The sequence below is a fragment of the Eretmochelys imbricata genome, chromosome 15, assembly GCF_965152235.1.
Source record: "Eretmochelys imbricata isolate rEreImb1 chromosome 15, rEreImb1.hap1, whole genome shotgun sequence".
NCBI classification, from domain to species: domain Eukaryota; kingdom Metazoa; phylum Chordata; order Testudines; family Cheloniidae; genus Eretmochelys; species Eretmochelys imbricata.
In genome coordinates, this window is record NC_135586.1 from 3,866,130 (window position 1) to 3,880,114 (window position 13,985).

Sequence of the window (13,985 nt, forward strand, 5' to 3'; positions counted from 1 at the left end):
CCCTCGTCAGAGAGAGGCAGGGGATGGGAGGTGCTGCTACCATCAGTGAGGCTCAGAGCATGAACCTGCAGACGGAGAGTAAGGAGATCCCAGTATAAACCAGTATAACGGCAGCTTCAGAGCGGGCAGGAGCCGTGGAGATCCCAGAATAAACCAATACAGAGAGGCTGTTGCTGCTGTAGGACTGGGACCCTCCCAGTTCTCCCAGTATAAGGCAAGGGAGTGGAGATCCCATCTCAGCCCAGAGGCTTCCCTAGATCCTCCCCCTGCGGATGGAGGAGCCCCCGGCGAGGCGGACCGGGGCCGTGGGCTGCCAGCGTTGCTTCTGGGAGTTCTGGAACTACGAGACCCCCAAAGTGATCGTGGTGAAGAACCGCAACCTCGGCATCATGTATAGAGGGGTGCAGCTGCTGATCCTGCTCTACTTCATCTGGTAGGTCCCTGGCTGAGCCAGCGTGTGGGTCTGGGAGAGATGGGGTGGGGAGAGCTGAGGGGGCAGGCAGAGGAATGCCAGAAGAGACAAGGCAGAAGGGGCAGCGTAGCCAGTCCGCCCTGGGCACATTGCTGGCACCAGCCCTTTTCAATGTGGTTAAATCTTGCCTCACTTTGCACCTACCCTTTCTGACTCCGGAAACATGAGAGATGGTGAATAAAAGGCAATTATGGTTTGCAGGAGACTTTGGGGGTTTTAGTTTCCCATTAGCATGTTTTGTTTTCTTCCTCTCAATGACAATCCAAACCGGAAACATTTTCCATTTGATCAAAACATTTTTGATAAAAATGTACAGGTTTCAAAAATCATTTCCCGTAAAAAACAAATCAGTTTTGGGAAAATCAAAAACTTTTTTTTGCCTTTGGAAAATCAAAAACTGAGCATCTTTTCCAAAAAGCAAAGCTTTTCACCAAACATTTTTTGGTTTTCATACCCCTGCCGCCCCCCACCCCCCTCGGGGGGAATTTTGACTCAAATAAAAACGTGCGTGGGTTTGGGGTTTTTTGCCAAAAAATATTGTCTGACTCTAGTACAAATGTAGTAAAAGGATTTGTTCTTTTTCCTTTTCCCCTCTTTCCTTTGCTCTGCTCTGTCTCTCACACTCCAGTGCCCCCTCAATCTCCTTTTTCTAGATTGTTTAATAGTCATTTTCTCCTACTGTCCTGTCTATGTTGTGGTCTCTTCCTCCCTCCTTTAACTTTTCAGTCTCTTTTCTTCTCCCTCTTTTCATCCCGGACCCTTCCCCTCTCTCACATCCCCCAGTCCCACTCTCTCTGAACTCTGCCCATCCTCACTTGCCTTTCCACTAAAAGCTCTCCCATCCCATGCACTCTCCTTCCCCACACCCAGTCATTCTCCTCTTTCCCACCCCCCCATGTCACGCGCGCACATGCTGGTGAATGAAATCTCCCAAGAGGACAATCGCATACACCGCCCAGCTGATCTGGAAACGATTGCCTCGGGGCATAGTTCAGCCCATGGCCAGTGCACTTCTCAGCCTCTCTGCCGAGTCTGCTCACCAGCACAAAGCAGGGCTGGGAGTGTGTGACAGGGGATCTGGAACAGAGACCCACCCACCTCCACTCCAGGAGGCACCACCCAGCATCTGTTAGCTGGAAATAAGTCTGAACCCCGGCGGAGCGAGCTAGGATTTCTGGTGACCTGCAGGCGAAAGGCTTCGCTAGCAGGGCCTTGAGACATCCCGGCCTGAAGAAGCACTAACTGTTACACTGCCCAGAACGATGCTTGCTGTCTAGCCAGCTATTGAATGCAACCAGTAGGCCAGGGCCTGAGGGGGACTCAACACACCTGCTATTTGAGAGGTGGTCGGTAGCGGGATTCCAGGATCCTGTTCCTGGCTGTAGGAGCAGATTCATGTAGCGTCTCTCAGTCGGTGCCAAATGGTCCCATCTGGCCTGGAAATCTATGAAAAGTTCCAGGCCCTGGGTCAGTCAAACGCAGGCTGTACTGGTCTGGAGGTGTTTACAGTGTGAATCCCTGCCCTGGCCTAGTTCCTGGAGCTGTCTCCGGTCCCAAAGATCCTGCACTGGGACTCCCTTTTCTATGCCAGGACCCCTCCGGGACCCCCTCCCAGCTAGGTGGGATCCAGCCAGGCCCCTCCACCCATTTAGCAATATGGGATGGGCAGGGTAGTTACATACTGGTTTGTAGGGCCCAGAGTAAGAATCCCAGGGCCAACGGTTACACACAGCCCAATCAAGCACATAAATTGGCACATTCCCTCTGTAAGTCACTGTGGCAAAGGGGTGAGACTTTCCCCTGTCCTAGCGAGACCTGGGTTTTGTCCCGACCTGATGGGACGTTGCGCCTTTCACTCCCTGGAGCTGTGACGTGGGCGAGTGGCCAGGTCGGGGCCTGAGGGCTCGGTTAATAATGAGGGTCATGAAGGTCACAGAAGCACTAACAGCAGTTATTAAATAGCCGAGGCTAGAGCCGTGGTCCCCTTGCTTGCAGGCTGGCTCCTCGCCCTAGGCTAGAGGGTCTATCTGTAAAGACCAGGGATTTCACCTGCCCTGCAGGCCGTGGAGACAGACCTGCCACATGCATGAGCCTCACCCAGACGGATGAGCCCTGGTGGGTGTGTGCAGGATCCCCCAACACCGACAGACCAGCTCCCTGGAGTCCCCAGCCACCCCCTCTCCTGGCTTCTCTCTGCCCCGCTCTCCCTGAGCCCATCACCGCTCCCCACACAGCTGTCCCCTTCTCCCCAGGTTCTCTCGGCCCCCTCACTGGCTTCCGCTGGCCTCCTGTCTCTGCCTGCTGCTTCCTGGTGCTCCCAGGCCCCCGATGCCCTTGGTGTGGGCCGGGACCTGTGATGGGAAGGGGCTGGCTCCCAGGGGCTGGCTCCCAGGAGCTGCCCAGCACCAACAAGGCTTAGGGCGGGGGAGTGGATAATGCAGCGGTGCAGGGAGCATGGGGGTGGCACGTTGCCGGGGAGGGGGAGAAGCCCTTGCGTTTTGGATTCCCCAGCCATAGGGCAGGCAGAGGTGGGGGGATACGTCCCTCCCCCCACCCGCCGCACCCCCGGCTGCTGGGGATGTATGTCCCTGATGGCTCCCCTGCCCCCCAGGTACGTGTTCATCATCCAGAAGGGCTACCAGGAGAGCGAGACGGGCCCCGAGAGCTCCGTGGTCACCAAGGTCAAGGGCGTCGCGCGCTCGCACAGCAGGGTCTGGGACGTGGAGGAGTACGTCAAACCTGCTGCGGTGAGGCTGTGACGCTGCCCCGACCCCATGCCCTGGAAGGCTGTGATCTGCCGCCCCCCTTCTGCGAGGCCCTCACACTACCCCCCCCGGCAAGGCTGTGATCTCCTCCCCCGCGAGGCCCTGACACTACCCCCCCCAGCAAGGCTGTGATCTGCCCCCCCGCCCACGAGGCCCTGACACTACCACCCGCCCCTGCCCCGGCGAGGCCCTGACATTACCACCCGCCCCCCCCCCGGCAAGGCTGTGATCTGCCCCCTCCGTGCCCCGCAAGGCTGTGATCTGCCCCACTTTCTGGGAGGCCCTGACACGACCCCCCTCCCCCTGCCAGGCAAGGCTGTGACGCTGCCCCTCCCCCATGCACCCCACAAGGCTTTGATGGGGCCCCCCCACTCCCGTCTGGGAAGCCAAAGCACTGCCCCTCCCCCACAGACTCGCCCACTCCCACACGGGCTGTAATAGCTCCTGCCTGGTGCCAGGTCCCCCTGGAAGCAACCAGACTGTGACAGCCCCCAAACGGGGGGGTGGGTGGGGGGGCTGCTCTGGGCACCTCGCTAATGCTGGCTGAGCCCTGCACGGAGCTGGAGTCTGCACAGAGCGCCCGTCCCTGCAACCCCCCCACCATTGCTCCCCCCGGGCCCCCGCTGAGCCCTGCATGGAGCTGGGGTCTGCACAGAGCGCCCATCCCTGCAACCCCCCCATTGCTCCCCCCGGGCCCCCGCTGAGCCCTGCACGGAGCTGGAGTCTGCACAGAGCGCCCGTCCCTGCAACCCCCCCCCCATTGCACCCCCCGGGCCCCCGCTGAGCCCTGCACGGAGCTGGAGTCTGCACAGAGCGCCCGTCCCTGCAACCCCCCCATTGCTCCCCCCGGGCCCCCGCTGAGCCCTGCACGGAGCTGGAGTCTGCACAGAGCGCCCGTCCCTGCAACCCCCCCCCATTGCACCCCCCGGGCCCCCGCTGAGCCCTGCACGGAGCTGGAGTCTGCACAGAGCGCCCATCCCTGCAACCCCCCCACCATTGCACCCCCCGGGCCCCCGCTGAGCCCTGCACGGAGCTGGGGTCTGCACAGAGCGCCCATCCCTGCAACCCCCCCGCCATTGCACCCCCCGGGCCCCCGCTGAGCCCTGCACGGAGCTGGAGTCTGCACAGAGCGCCCATCCCTGCAACCCCCCCGCCATTGCACCCCCCGGGCCCCCGCTGAGCCCTGCACGGAGCTGGGGTCTGCACAGAGCGCCCATCCCTGCAACCCCCCCGCCATTGCACCCCCCGGGCCCCCGCTGAGCCCTGCACGGAGCTGGAGTCTGCACAGAGCGCCCATCCCTGCAACCCCCCACCATTGCTCCCCCCGGGCCCCCGCTGAGCCCTGCACGGAGCTGGGGTCTGCACAGAGCGCCCATCCCTGCAACCCCCCCCCCCATTGCACCCCCCGGGCCCCCAGTGAGCCCTGCACGGAGCTGGGGTCTGCACAGCTCGCCCGTCCCTGCAACCCCCCACCATTGCTCCCCCCGGGCCCCCGCTGAGCCCTGCATGGAGCTGGAGTCTGCACAGAGCGCCCGTCCCTGCAACCCCCCCACCTTTGCACCCCCCGGGCCCCCGCTGAGCCCTGCACGGAGCTGGAGTCTGCACAGAGCGCCCGTCCCTGCCACCCCCCCACCATTGCTCCCCCCGGGCTCCCTGCGCTGTGCCAATCCCCGTGTGTGCGCTGACTTGCCTGGTTGCCATAGGGAGCCCTTCCCGCTCCCAGCGAGCCCCCGCGAGCCCCTAGAACCATGTGCCATGGGGCCAGCCCAGCGTGGCTCCTGGAGGGGAAGTGGTGAAGGGACTGGCCCGGGCCGGGGGGCAGGATTTACGAGCCCTCCCCTGCTTTGGAGTAAGGAGAGGCAGCTGGTTGCTCTCTTGCTGGCTGAGGCTGGCCGGGTGGATGCCTCCAGCGCTGCAGGGCTCTCTCCAGCGATCTCACTCATTCCAGATCCAGCAGGGCACCCCAGTGAGGGCTGGTGGGGAAACAGGTGTGGGGGGCTCCAGGGAAAACGTCTCTCTCTCCCTGTCGGCTCTGCAGGGTGGCAGCGTGTTCAGCATCCTCACCCGGGTGGAAGTCACCCACTCCCAGACTCTGGAGACCTGCCCCGAGGTGAGAGAGACAGACGGGGCTGTGTGGAGGGCATGGGTGGAGGATGGAGGCAGGGGGCCTGGCTGGCTGGGAGCAGAGAAACGATGCAGAGGAAGAAGGCTGGGTATGGGGGACTGGGGCATGTTTTCAGTTGGCCCATGACAGCCCCAGACCCACATTCCCATGAGCAGCACTTTCATAGAATCATAGAATCTCAGGGTTGGAAGGGACCTCAGGAGGTCATCTAGTCCCACCCCCTGCTCAAAGCAGGACCATCCCCAACTAAATCATTCCAGCCAGGGCTTTGTCAAGCCTGACCTTAAAAACCTCTAAGGAAGGAGATTCCACCACCTCCCTAGGTAACACACTCCAGTGTTTCACCACCCTCCTAGTGAAATAGTGTTTCCTAATGTCCAACCTAGACCTCCCCCACTGCAACTTGAGACCATTACTCCTTGTTCTGTCATCTGCTACCACTGAGAACAGTCGAGCTCTGTCCTCTTTGGATCCCCCCTTCAGGTAGTTGAAGGCTGCTATCAAATCCCCCCTCATTCTTCTCTTCTGCAGACTAAATAAGCCCAGTTCCCTCAGCCTCTCCTCGTAAGTCATGAGCTCCAGCCCCCTGATCATTTTCGTTGCCCTCCGCTGGACTCTCTTCAATTTGTCCACATCCCTTCTGTAGTGGGGGGCCCAAAACTGGACACAGTACTCCAGATGTGGCCTCACCAGTGCCCAATAGAGGGGAATAATCACTTCCCTTGATCTGCTGGCAATGCTCCTACTAATGCAGCCCAATATGCCGTTGGCCTTCTTGGCAACGAGGGCACACTGCTGACTCATATCCAGCTTCTCGTCCACTGTAATCCCTAGGTCCTTTTCTGCAGAACTGCTGCTTAGCCAGTCGGTCCCCAGCCTGTAGCAGTGCATGGGATTCTTCCGACCTAAGTGCAGGACTCTGCACTTGTCCTTGTTGAACCTCATCAGATTTCTTTTGGCCCAATCCTCCAATTTGTCTAGGTCACTCTGGACCCTATCCCTACCCTCCAGCATATATACCTCTCCCCGCATTTTAGTGTCATCTGCGAACTTGCTGAGGGTGCAATTAATCCCATCACCCAGATCATTAATAAAGATGTTGAACAAAACCGACCCCAGGACCGACCCTTGGGGCACTCCACTTGATACCGGCTGCCAACTAGACATGGAGCCATTGATCACTACCCGTTGAGCCCGACAATCTAGCCAGCTTTCTATCAACCTTCTAGTCCATTCGTCCAATCCAGACATTTTTAACTTGCTTTGAGGGCACCTGGTGCAGACAAAGGCTCTGGAGCCCTTGGTCCCTGCCCGCAGAGCTGCACCAGGGATTGCTGCCTGCCCGGCCCTGCCCAGCCAGCTGGCTGCATAATGCCCACAGCCTCCTGGCCAGGGGTGACTGACAAGCAGGAGCACAGTGGCTGGTATGGTACCTAGACCAGCCCCCAGGCCGGGAGAGGGAGCAATGCCAGTTGCAGGGAATGGGAGCTGTGGTGTAGCTTTCAGCCGGAACTTGGCCTCTTTGGGTCCCTTCGCCCAGGCGTCCTGCTTGGCTTTGCCCCATTTCCACACCTGGGTCTGGGCTGATCTTGCTCAGCTCCCTGCTGCTGGCATAATAGAGAGTGCGGGGGGCAGAGGTCACCCAATGCGAGGGGCATCCCAGGCTGCAGGGGGTGGCTGAGGTGGAGGTGAGAGGGAGGGTGCTGGGTAGGGGGACTGGCTCAGTCCCATCGCTCCCCTCCCGCAGCTCTGCCCTCTTTGCAGGACCCCAGAGGTCCCTTCCTGTGACGTTCCCCACTGGTGTTGTCTGGACCAGTGATCTCCTAGGCCACCCCAATCCTTGACTCTAGGAGCCAGGCTTACCCTGCTCTGCTGTGAGAACCCCACTCCTGGGCTGTTCACGCACAGCCTCTGGCATGTCAGCTGCTCCCAGCTGCTTGCAAGCGAATGACACTAGCCAATATCTCCAGTCCCAGACACAACCTTGGGAACCTCCGTCTTGCAGTGTCCAGTTGTGCCTGCTGGATGCAGCAAGCTTATATAAGTTCGTCAATTTAACGAAGAAATTGATATGTACCAGGCTTGTTCTCCCAAGGGGAGTCTCTGACACACTGCAAACCAAATGTGCTGTTTCAGGTAGAATAAACAAACAGATTTATTAACTATAAAGGTAGATTTAAGTGATTATAAGACAAAACATAACAAGTCAGATTTGGTCAAATGAAATAAAAGCAAAACACATTCTAAGCTGATCTTAACACTTTCAATGTCCTTCAGAACTTAGATTCTTCTCACCACAGGCTGGCTGGTTGCTTTTCAGCCAGGCTCTCTCCTTTGATCAGCGCTTCAGTCACTTGGTGGTGGTGGTGTCTGTAGATGTAGGTGGAAGAGAGAGAGCATGGCAAACATCTCTCCCTTTTATCATGTCCTTTCTTCCCTCATGGCTTTGCCCCCCGCCCACCTCCTTCAGAGTCAGGTGAGCATTATTACCTCATCGCAGTCCCAAACTGCCCAAAGGAAGAGGGTGACTCCCTCGAGAGTCTAACAGATTCTTTTGTTGCGTCCTAAGCCGGTGTCCATTGTTCCTGTGAGGCTGGGCTGGGTTTGTCCCATCCATGCCCTGATGGGGTGTGAACTGCCCCTCTGCTCTTGGAGAGTTTTTGCCTGGGCTTGCTTTATGCCATGAGGACACATTTTTAGCCTCATAACTATATACATGAAATTATAACCTATAACTTTACTGTAACAATTACTATAACATCACTCGAACAACCATGCTCAGTGCATCATGAGCCTTCCGAAGACACCCGACATGACAAACTTTGCATTGGATACCACACAATCATTTTACAAGGATGAACATGGGGGTGCTGGGTGTTCCCCTGAGGTACAGAGCGTCACACTCCCCTCTCCCGGTGACACCTTGGTTCCTGCCCCTGCAGAGCCTGGAGGTCCCTGACGCCGCCTGCAGCTCTGACAGCGACTGTGTGGCTGGGGAGATGGACATGCTGGGGAACGGTGAGTGAACAGTGCTGGCTAGCAGCTGGGATGTCGGCGTGGGCACGGGTCAGGGCCAGCTGGACACTGGCATTCAGCTGCCACAGAGCCAGAGGGAGGGCAGGGCCTGCCACCCCCAGGGGACGCGCTCTCAGTCCATCTGTCTGTCTGTCCCTGTAGGAGAGAGGACGGGGCGCTGCGTCCCCTATTACAGCGGGCCGGGGAAGACCTGCGAGGTCTCCGCCTGGTGTCCAGTGGAAGATGGACACACGGTCAGGTAGAGAAGGGGCTGCTGGGAGTGTAGGGGGACCTACAGACAGGGGGATGTTCATGGCCCCTGGGAAGGAGGCACAGCTGGGAGCCCCTCAGCCCTTCTCCTGCCCTGGGATGCCACCTAACCCTCACCCCAGCACCCAGCTCCAGTGGGACACCCCAGAGGGAGACAGAGCTGGGCAGAGAAGGGGTGCTAGCCTGGGGAGAGGCAGAACCCCCCCCTTCTCATCAGGGTGAGTTAGCACCAGGAAAGAGGGGTGTCAACAGTGGGGGAGACACAGCACCCTCATGGTGAAGAAGGGACCCCCACATGCTTTGGGGCGATGGGGTTTTGGCGTGGGTGGGGGCCGTCACTTGTGGGGGTGGGGAGGATGATGCCTGGGGCTTGGGGGAGGAGGAACTCCCTGCCCAGTGAAGAGCTGACACTTGTTTCTGGCCTCACCAGTGAGTCCCTGGGGAAGATGGCCGCGCAGTTCACCATCCTGATCAAGAACAACATCCACTTCCCCCGCTTCGGATTCTCCAAGTATGGCTCAGCAGTGACCAGCGAGCAGCTGTGCCCCCCATGGTCTCACACCAACCGCCCCCCTCGGGGGAGGGTTAACAGGCTGTGCCGGTCAGGAACAGAGCCGGGCGGGGAGGAGGGAACGAGAACCCTGGCGCATGGGCACCGGGGGGAGACATTGCCTGGGTGCTGCTCTGGGGGTGTGTGAAGAGATGAGTGGTTTGTGTCTGCAGGGCCTGGTCAGCTGGCTGAATGATGCCAGGTTGACCATTGCTGCCATTGTGGTTGGGCCAGGGCACCGCAGACCAGCACATGCTAGAGATGAGTCTGTAGAGCACGGCTGTGGGGGTGTGTGTGTGCAGGGGGGCTGCGTGTGTGTGTGCAAATGGCTCTGCAGCTCTGTGTTTGTGCACCTGCAGGGGGGTGTATTTTAGGGTTGCCAGGTGGCCAGTTTTCGACCGGTCGAAAAGGGAACCTGGCAGTGTCCAGTCAGCACAGCTGATTGGATGCTAAAAGTGCGGGTACCTGCAGTTAGAGCAGCAGCTGCGGTTGGAGCCTGGGGGAGCTGCTCTCTTCTCAACTGCTGAGTGAGAGAACCCGGCTCCAGCCCCTCCACAGAGTGGGAGGTGCGGGCGCTGGCCGCAGGGGTGGGGGGAATCCTGTCCACTCCCTGCCTCGCTGTGCCCCGACTGGGCAGGCTCCACATCAGCTCCTCCCAGCCTGGCTCTGCAGGGAGCAGGTGAGTCCTGGGAGAGGGGGGAGTGAGCAAGGATGGGGAGGTGGAGAGCAAGTGAAGGAGGGAGAGCAGTAAGTGAGGGAGGGGCCTCAGGGGAAGAGGTGGGACATGGGGTGGGGCAAGGGTGTTCGGTTTTCAGCAATTAGAAAGTTGGCAACCCTGTGTTTGTGAGTGTGCACAGGTATTAGCAGCTGTGGGTCCCATGGGGGTCTGGGTTTGTTCATGTACATGGCGGGTGAGATACTCAGCAGCTCTCGGTGTGTCTCCTCAGAGGGAACGTGAAGGACGATAAGAACGGCTACCTCAAAGACTGCACCTTCAACGAGACCACTGACCTGTACTGCCCCATCTTCCGGCTGGGCTCCATTGTGGAGCAGGCAGGAGAGAACTTCACCGCGCTGGCCGAACAGGTACGCTGTAAGGGGAGGGGGGACCCTCACCTGGTGACAGGCTCTGGCCAGGTGTGGCCGCTGCAGGGTCTCTGGTTGGGCTGGGTTCTCTCAGGGACATGGCTTTCAGGTCTCCCCCAAAGGAAGGCTCCAACTCAGGCCCAGAGAATATCAGGGTTGGAAGGGACCTCAGGAGGTCATCTAGTCCCACCCCTGCTCCAAGCAGGACCAATCCCCAATTTTTGCCCCAATCCCCTAAATGGCCCCCTCAGGGATTGAACTTGCAACCCTGGGAGTAGCAGGCCAATGCTCAAACCACTGAGCTATCCCTCCCCTCCATCCTGCTGCTGCTCTTGCCTCCTGCACAGGAGTGTTCAGGGTCTGGGGGACTCGAGCAGGTCCATGGCAGGAAGTTCCTGGTCGGCAGAGACCCTGTGGCGGGCTGCTGGGAAGCTGTCAGACAGACAGCACAGGCCTGCAGGCAGCTCTGTGCGGAGCCCAGCATGTCGCTCAATCTGGCTGACCACCCTGCGCCCAGCATTGCCCGGGTGCCTGCGGGGGGCACCAGCTGCTGCAGGAGGGCCTGGCAGGTGAATGCCCTTTGGCCCACTGGCCATTCTCTGCCACTCCCCAGAGGCTTGTGCCATCCTGGCCTCTCTTCTCGGGATGCCCCCTACTGGGCAGTGGTCAGCTGCTGGGTCCCCTCTGACCCCAGAGCCACACGCTCGCTTTCTGAGTCCCCTCCACACACGCCCCTGGGCCTGGATAGCCAGCTCCTTCGCGCTTCCCTTGCCTCAGCACGAGCCTACCAGGCGCTGGGCTGAGCTAGGCTGGCAGGCAGCTCCCGGAGCCCGGCGGCTGCCCTCCGGTGCTGGGTGGGCCCTGCCAGGCGAGCAGGAGGGAAAGCGTCTGGCCGGACGAGCAGCAGGGAGATACGGGGAGCAGAGAGGGAAGCTCTGAGATACAAGGAGGTCTGGGGGGGAGAGGGGGGGGGGGCAATAGGCTGGAAGTCAGGACCCCGGGTGCTGCCCAGGGCAGCTTGAGGTCCTGCTAGAGGTGTGTTGGTCCTGCCCTGCTCTTTGTCTCCTGCAGGGCGGCGTTATCGGGGTGATCATAAATTGGAACTGTAACCTGGACCTGCCCGACTCTGCGTGCAACCCCAGCTATTCCTTCCACAGGCTGGATCCCAAGAGGATTCAGGTGTCTTCTGGCTACAACTACAGGTGACCTGTCCCCCTGCTCCTCTGGGGCGGTGACCCCCAGGGCTCTGGAACACCCCTGCTCTCGGGCCTGGCCGCTCCGCTTTGACTGCCCCTCATCCCCACTCTCTCCTGCACAGGTTTGCCAAATATTACAACTGCAACGGGACGAACACGCGGAGCCTGATCAAGGCCTACGGGATCCGCATCGACGTTATTGTGCATGGCCAGGTGGGAAGAGAACCCTGCCCAGCGCCCCCTTCCCCTGCACTGGGCCTGACTCTGCAGGGACCCTGCCCAGAGCCCCCTTCCCCTGCACTGGGCTTGGCTCTGCAGGGACCCTGCCCAGCGCCCCCTTCCCCTGCACTGGGCCTGGCTCTGCAGGGACCCTGCCCAGCGCCCCCTCCCCCACACTGGGTCTGGCTCTGCAGGGACCCTGCCCAGCTCCCCCTCCCCTGCACTGGCACTGCGGGACCCTGCCCAGTGCCCCCTCCCTCGCACTGGGTCTGGCTCTGCAGGGACCCTGTGATGCCAGGCTGGGCCGAGTTGCTGACATTCACAAGTAGGGTGGCCAGATGTCTGGTAGGGGACCTGATGGTGTCCAGTCAGATCTACTGACTGGACACTCAAAGTCCGGTTTCTGCAGGTGAGGGAGGTGAAGAGGAGCCGGGTCATCGCTGGGGCTGCCTCCTACCTGCATTGGGCAGCTGCAGGTCCCGCCCCAGCCATGCAGGGATGGGGGAGAGGGGAAGAGCAGCGAGTGACAGTGAGAGGGGAAAGAGAAGCAAACAGGGGTGGGGCCCCAGGAGGAAGGGGTAGGGAAGGGGCATGGGGGGGGACAAGGCGGGGCAAGGCCCAGGGGGAAGGGACCAGGTAGAGGCAGTGAGGAGTGCCAGGTTTTTAGATACTGTATTACAAAGTTGGCAACCCTAAGCTGCGGGGAACGGGTGGCAGGGGCTGAGGAACGTGGTGCTGACAGCTCTGTTTTTCTGCCTAGGCAGGGAAGTTCAGCCTGATCCCCACCATCATTAACCTGGCCACGGCGCTGACCTCAGTGGGAGTGGTGAGTATGTCGTGCCCAGGGTGCTTGGCACGGGCCTCCCTCGGGCACTAACCCAGCTCTCCTGCTCCCCAGGGCTCATTCCTCTGCGACTGGATCTTACTGACCTTCCTGAACAAGAATGAGGTGTACAGCGCCCGGAAATTCGATCAGGTACCATCCCGGCCCCTCGCTATGACCCTGCCCTGCTCCTGCCAGGGCTCTCCCTCCCCCAGGCCAGGAGGTGCCCTCATCCATGGGCACGGGGGAAGCGACTCACCATATCATACAGCAAGGCAGGGCAAAGCAGGGCATAGGACCCAGGAGTCCCAGCACCCTGCTCTCACCACTAGACTCCACCGCCTCCGCTGTGACTGGGCATCTCCAGGCTCAAGGGCAGTGAGGGAGTATCCGGGGCACCTCCCCCTATGCTGAATTAAAGCCCAGCAGAGATCCTGCGCGTGCAGCACGAGAGACCCCCCCACAAGGACCCTTGCTACCAGGGGAGGCTGGAGTGAGTGTGAAATTAGCACAGGCCTCCAGGGGAGACCCCGGAGAAGGGGGCCATGAGCCCTGCCGGGCAGGGATGGCTGGTGCCCTGCCTGCCCCAGCCCCCTTGCCCTGCAGCTGCTGTCACACACTGTGTTTCTGCCCATCACAGATGGAGCCGCGTGGCACCTCGCAAGCCAGTGCCCAGAGACCAGGCCGGATGGGCTCTCCCTGCCCTTGCTGGCTCTGGGCGTTCCTTGCGGGAGCCGGGCACAGCAGCCTGCCTGATGAGCCACCCCACGGGCCTTCTTCTGGCTGTTCTCCATGCCCTGTGCCCTGGGGTGGGGCCGTGCAGCGAGGCCTGGGCACTAACTGCCCCATCTCTCCTCTGTTTGGCCAGGACGGGACCCCGGCGCCAGGCTGCGGTGGTAACGCCTGCACCACCCAGGCCTCCTCGCCAGCCAACCCCACGGTTCCCGGCCAGCTCTGAGCTGCCGCTGCCCCCCACCTGCTGCTGCGGCTGGACTGGAGAGCGGGGAGCCCCTGGCGGGGACACGCAGGGCCAATGGGCAGGCTGAGTGGGGCTGCCTCCAAGTACTGACTGGAGGGGTGAGAACCCAGCGCTAGGCTGAAATCCCCTGGAGGCTGGAGTGCCAGGTGACCTGCCACGGGGGCAGCGTGGGACAGGTACCAGCCCCGCTCTACACCCCCTGCTCTGCCAGCACCAGCCCCTCCCGCAGTGAACGTGCCCAGGGGGCTATGATGGGGCGACAGGTCGGCCCCAGGAGCCCAGCCGCAGAGAGGCTGGTCTGCAGGCTGCAGCCGCCTCCCCTGGTCCAGCTGGCTCTTTAACTCGCACTGACCCGGGAGTCGCTGGGGTCATTGGGTGCTACGTGCTGAGGGGGAACAGAACCAGCAGGAAGCACATGGGCACTGTCCTTTCCTGGGGCATCACCTCTTTCCTGCTACTCTCCCCCTAAGGGAGCCCCCTGCCCC

At 60.6% G+C, this 13,985-nt stretch overlaps 1 protein-coding gene across 1 annotated transcript; it reads left to right on the forward strand.

The window, feature by feature from the left end:
* Window positions 1-272: 272 nt before the first annotated feature.
* Window positions 273-13,479, forward strand: P2RX2 (purinergic receptor P2X 2). The gene is made up of 12 exons (XM_077835339.1): window positions 273-433; window positions 3,084-3,219; window positions 5,276-5,347; window positions 8,305-8,380; window positions 8,540-8,636; window positions 9,078-9,158; window positions 10,145-10,283; window positions 11,355-11,485; window positions 11,602-11,692; window positions 12,459-12,524; window positions 12,597-12,791; window positions 13,390-13,479. Exons 1-12 carry the CDS (start codon window positions 273-275, stop codon window positions 13,477-13,479), a joined length of 1,335 nt encoding a protein of 444 aa, XP_077691465.1.
* The last annotated feature ends 506 nt before the right edge of the window (window positions 13,480-13,985 follow it).

What these genes read in the sequence shown, in the direction of transcription:
- P2RX2 (XM_077835339.1), top strand. Translation starts at nt 273, where the DNA reads ATGGAGGAGCCCCCGGCGAGGCGGACCGGGGCCGTGGGCTGCCAGCGT. An exon ending in AGTACGTCAAACCTGCTGCG is followed by an intron (nt 3,220 to 5,275) that starts GTGAGGCTGTGA and finishes TCGGCTCTGCAG; the next exon opens with GGTGGCAGCGTGTTCAGCAT. An exon ending in GAAGATGGACACACGGTCAG is followed by an intron (nt 8,637 to 9,077) that starts GTAGAGAAGGGG and finishes TGGCCTCACCAG; the next exon opens with TGAGTCCCTGGGGAAGATGG.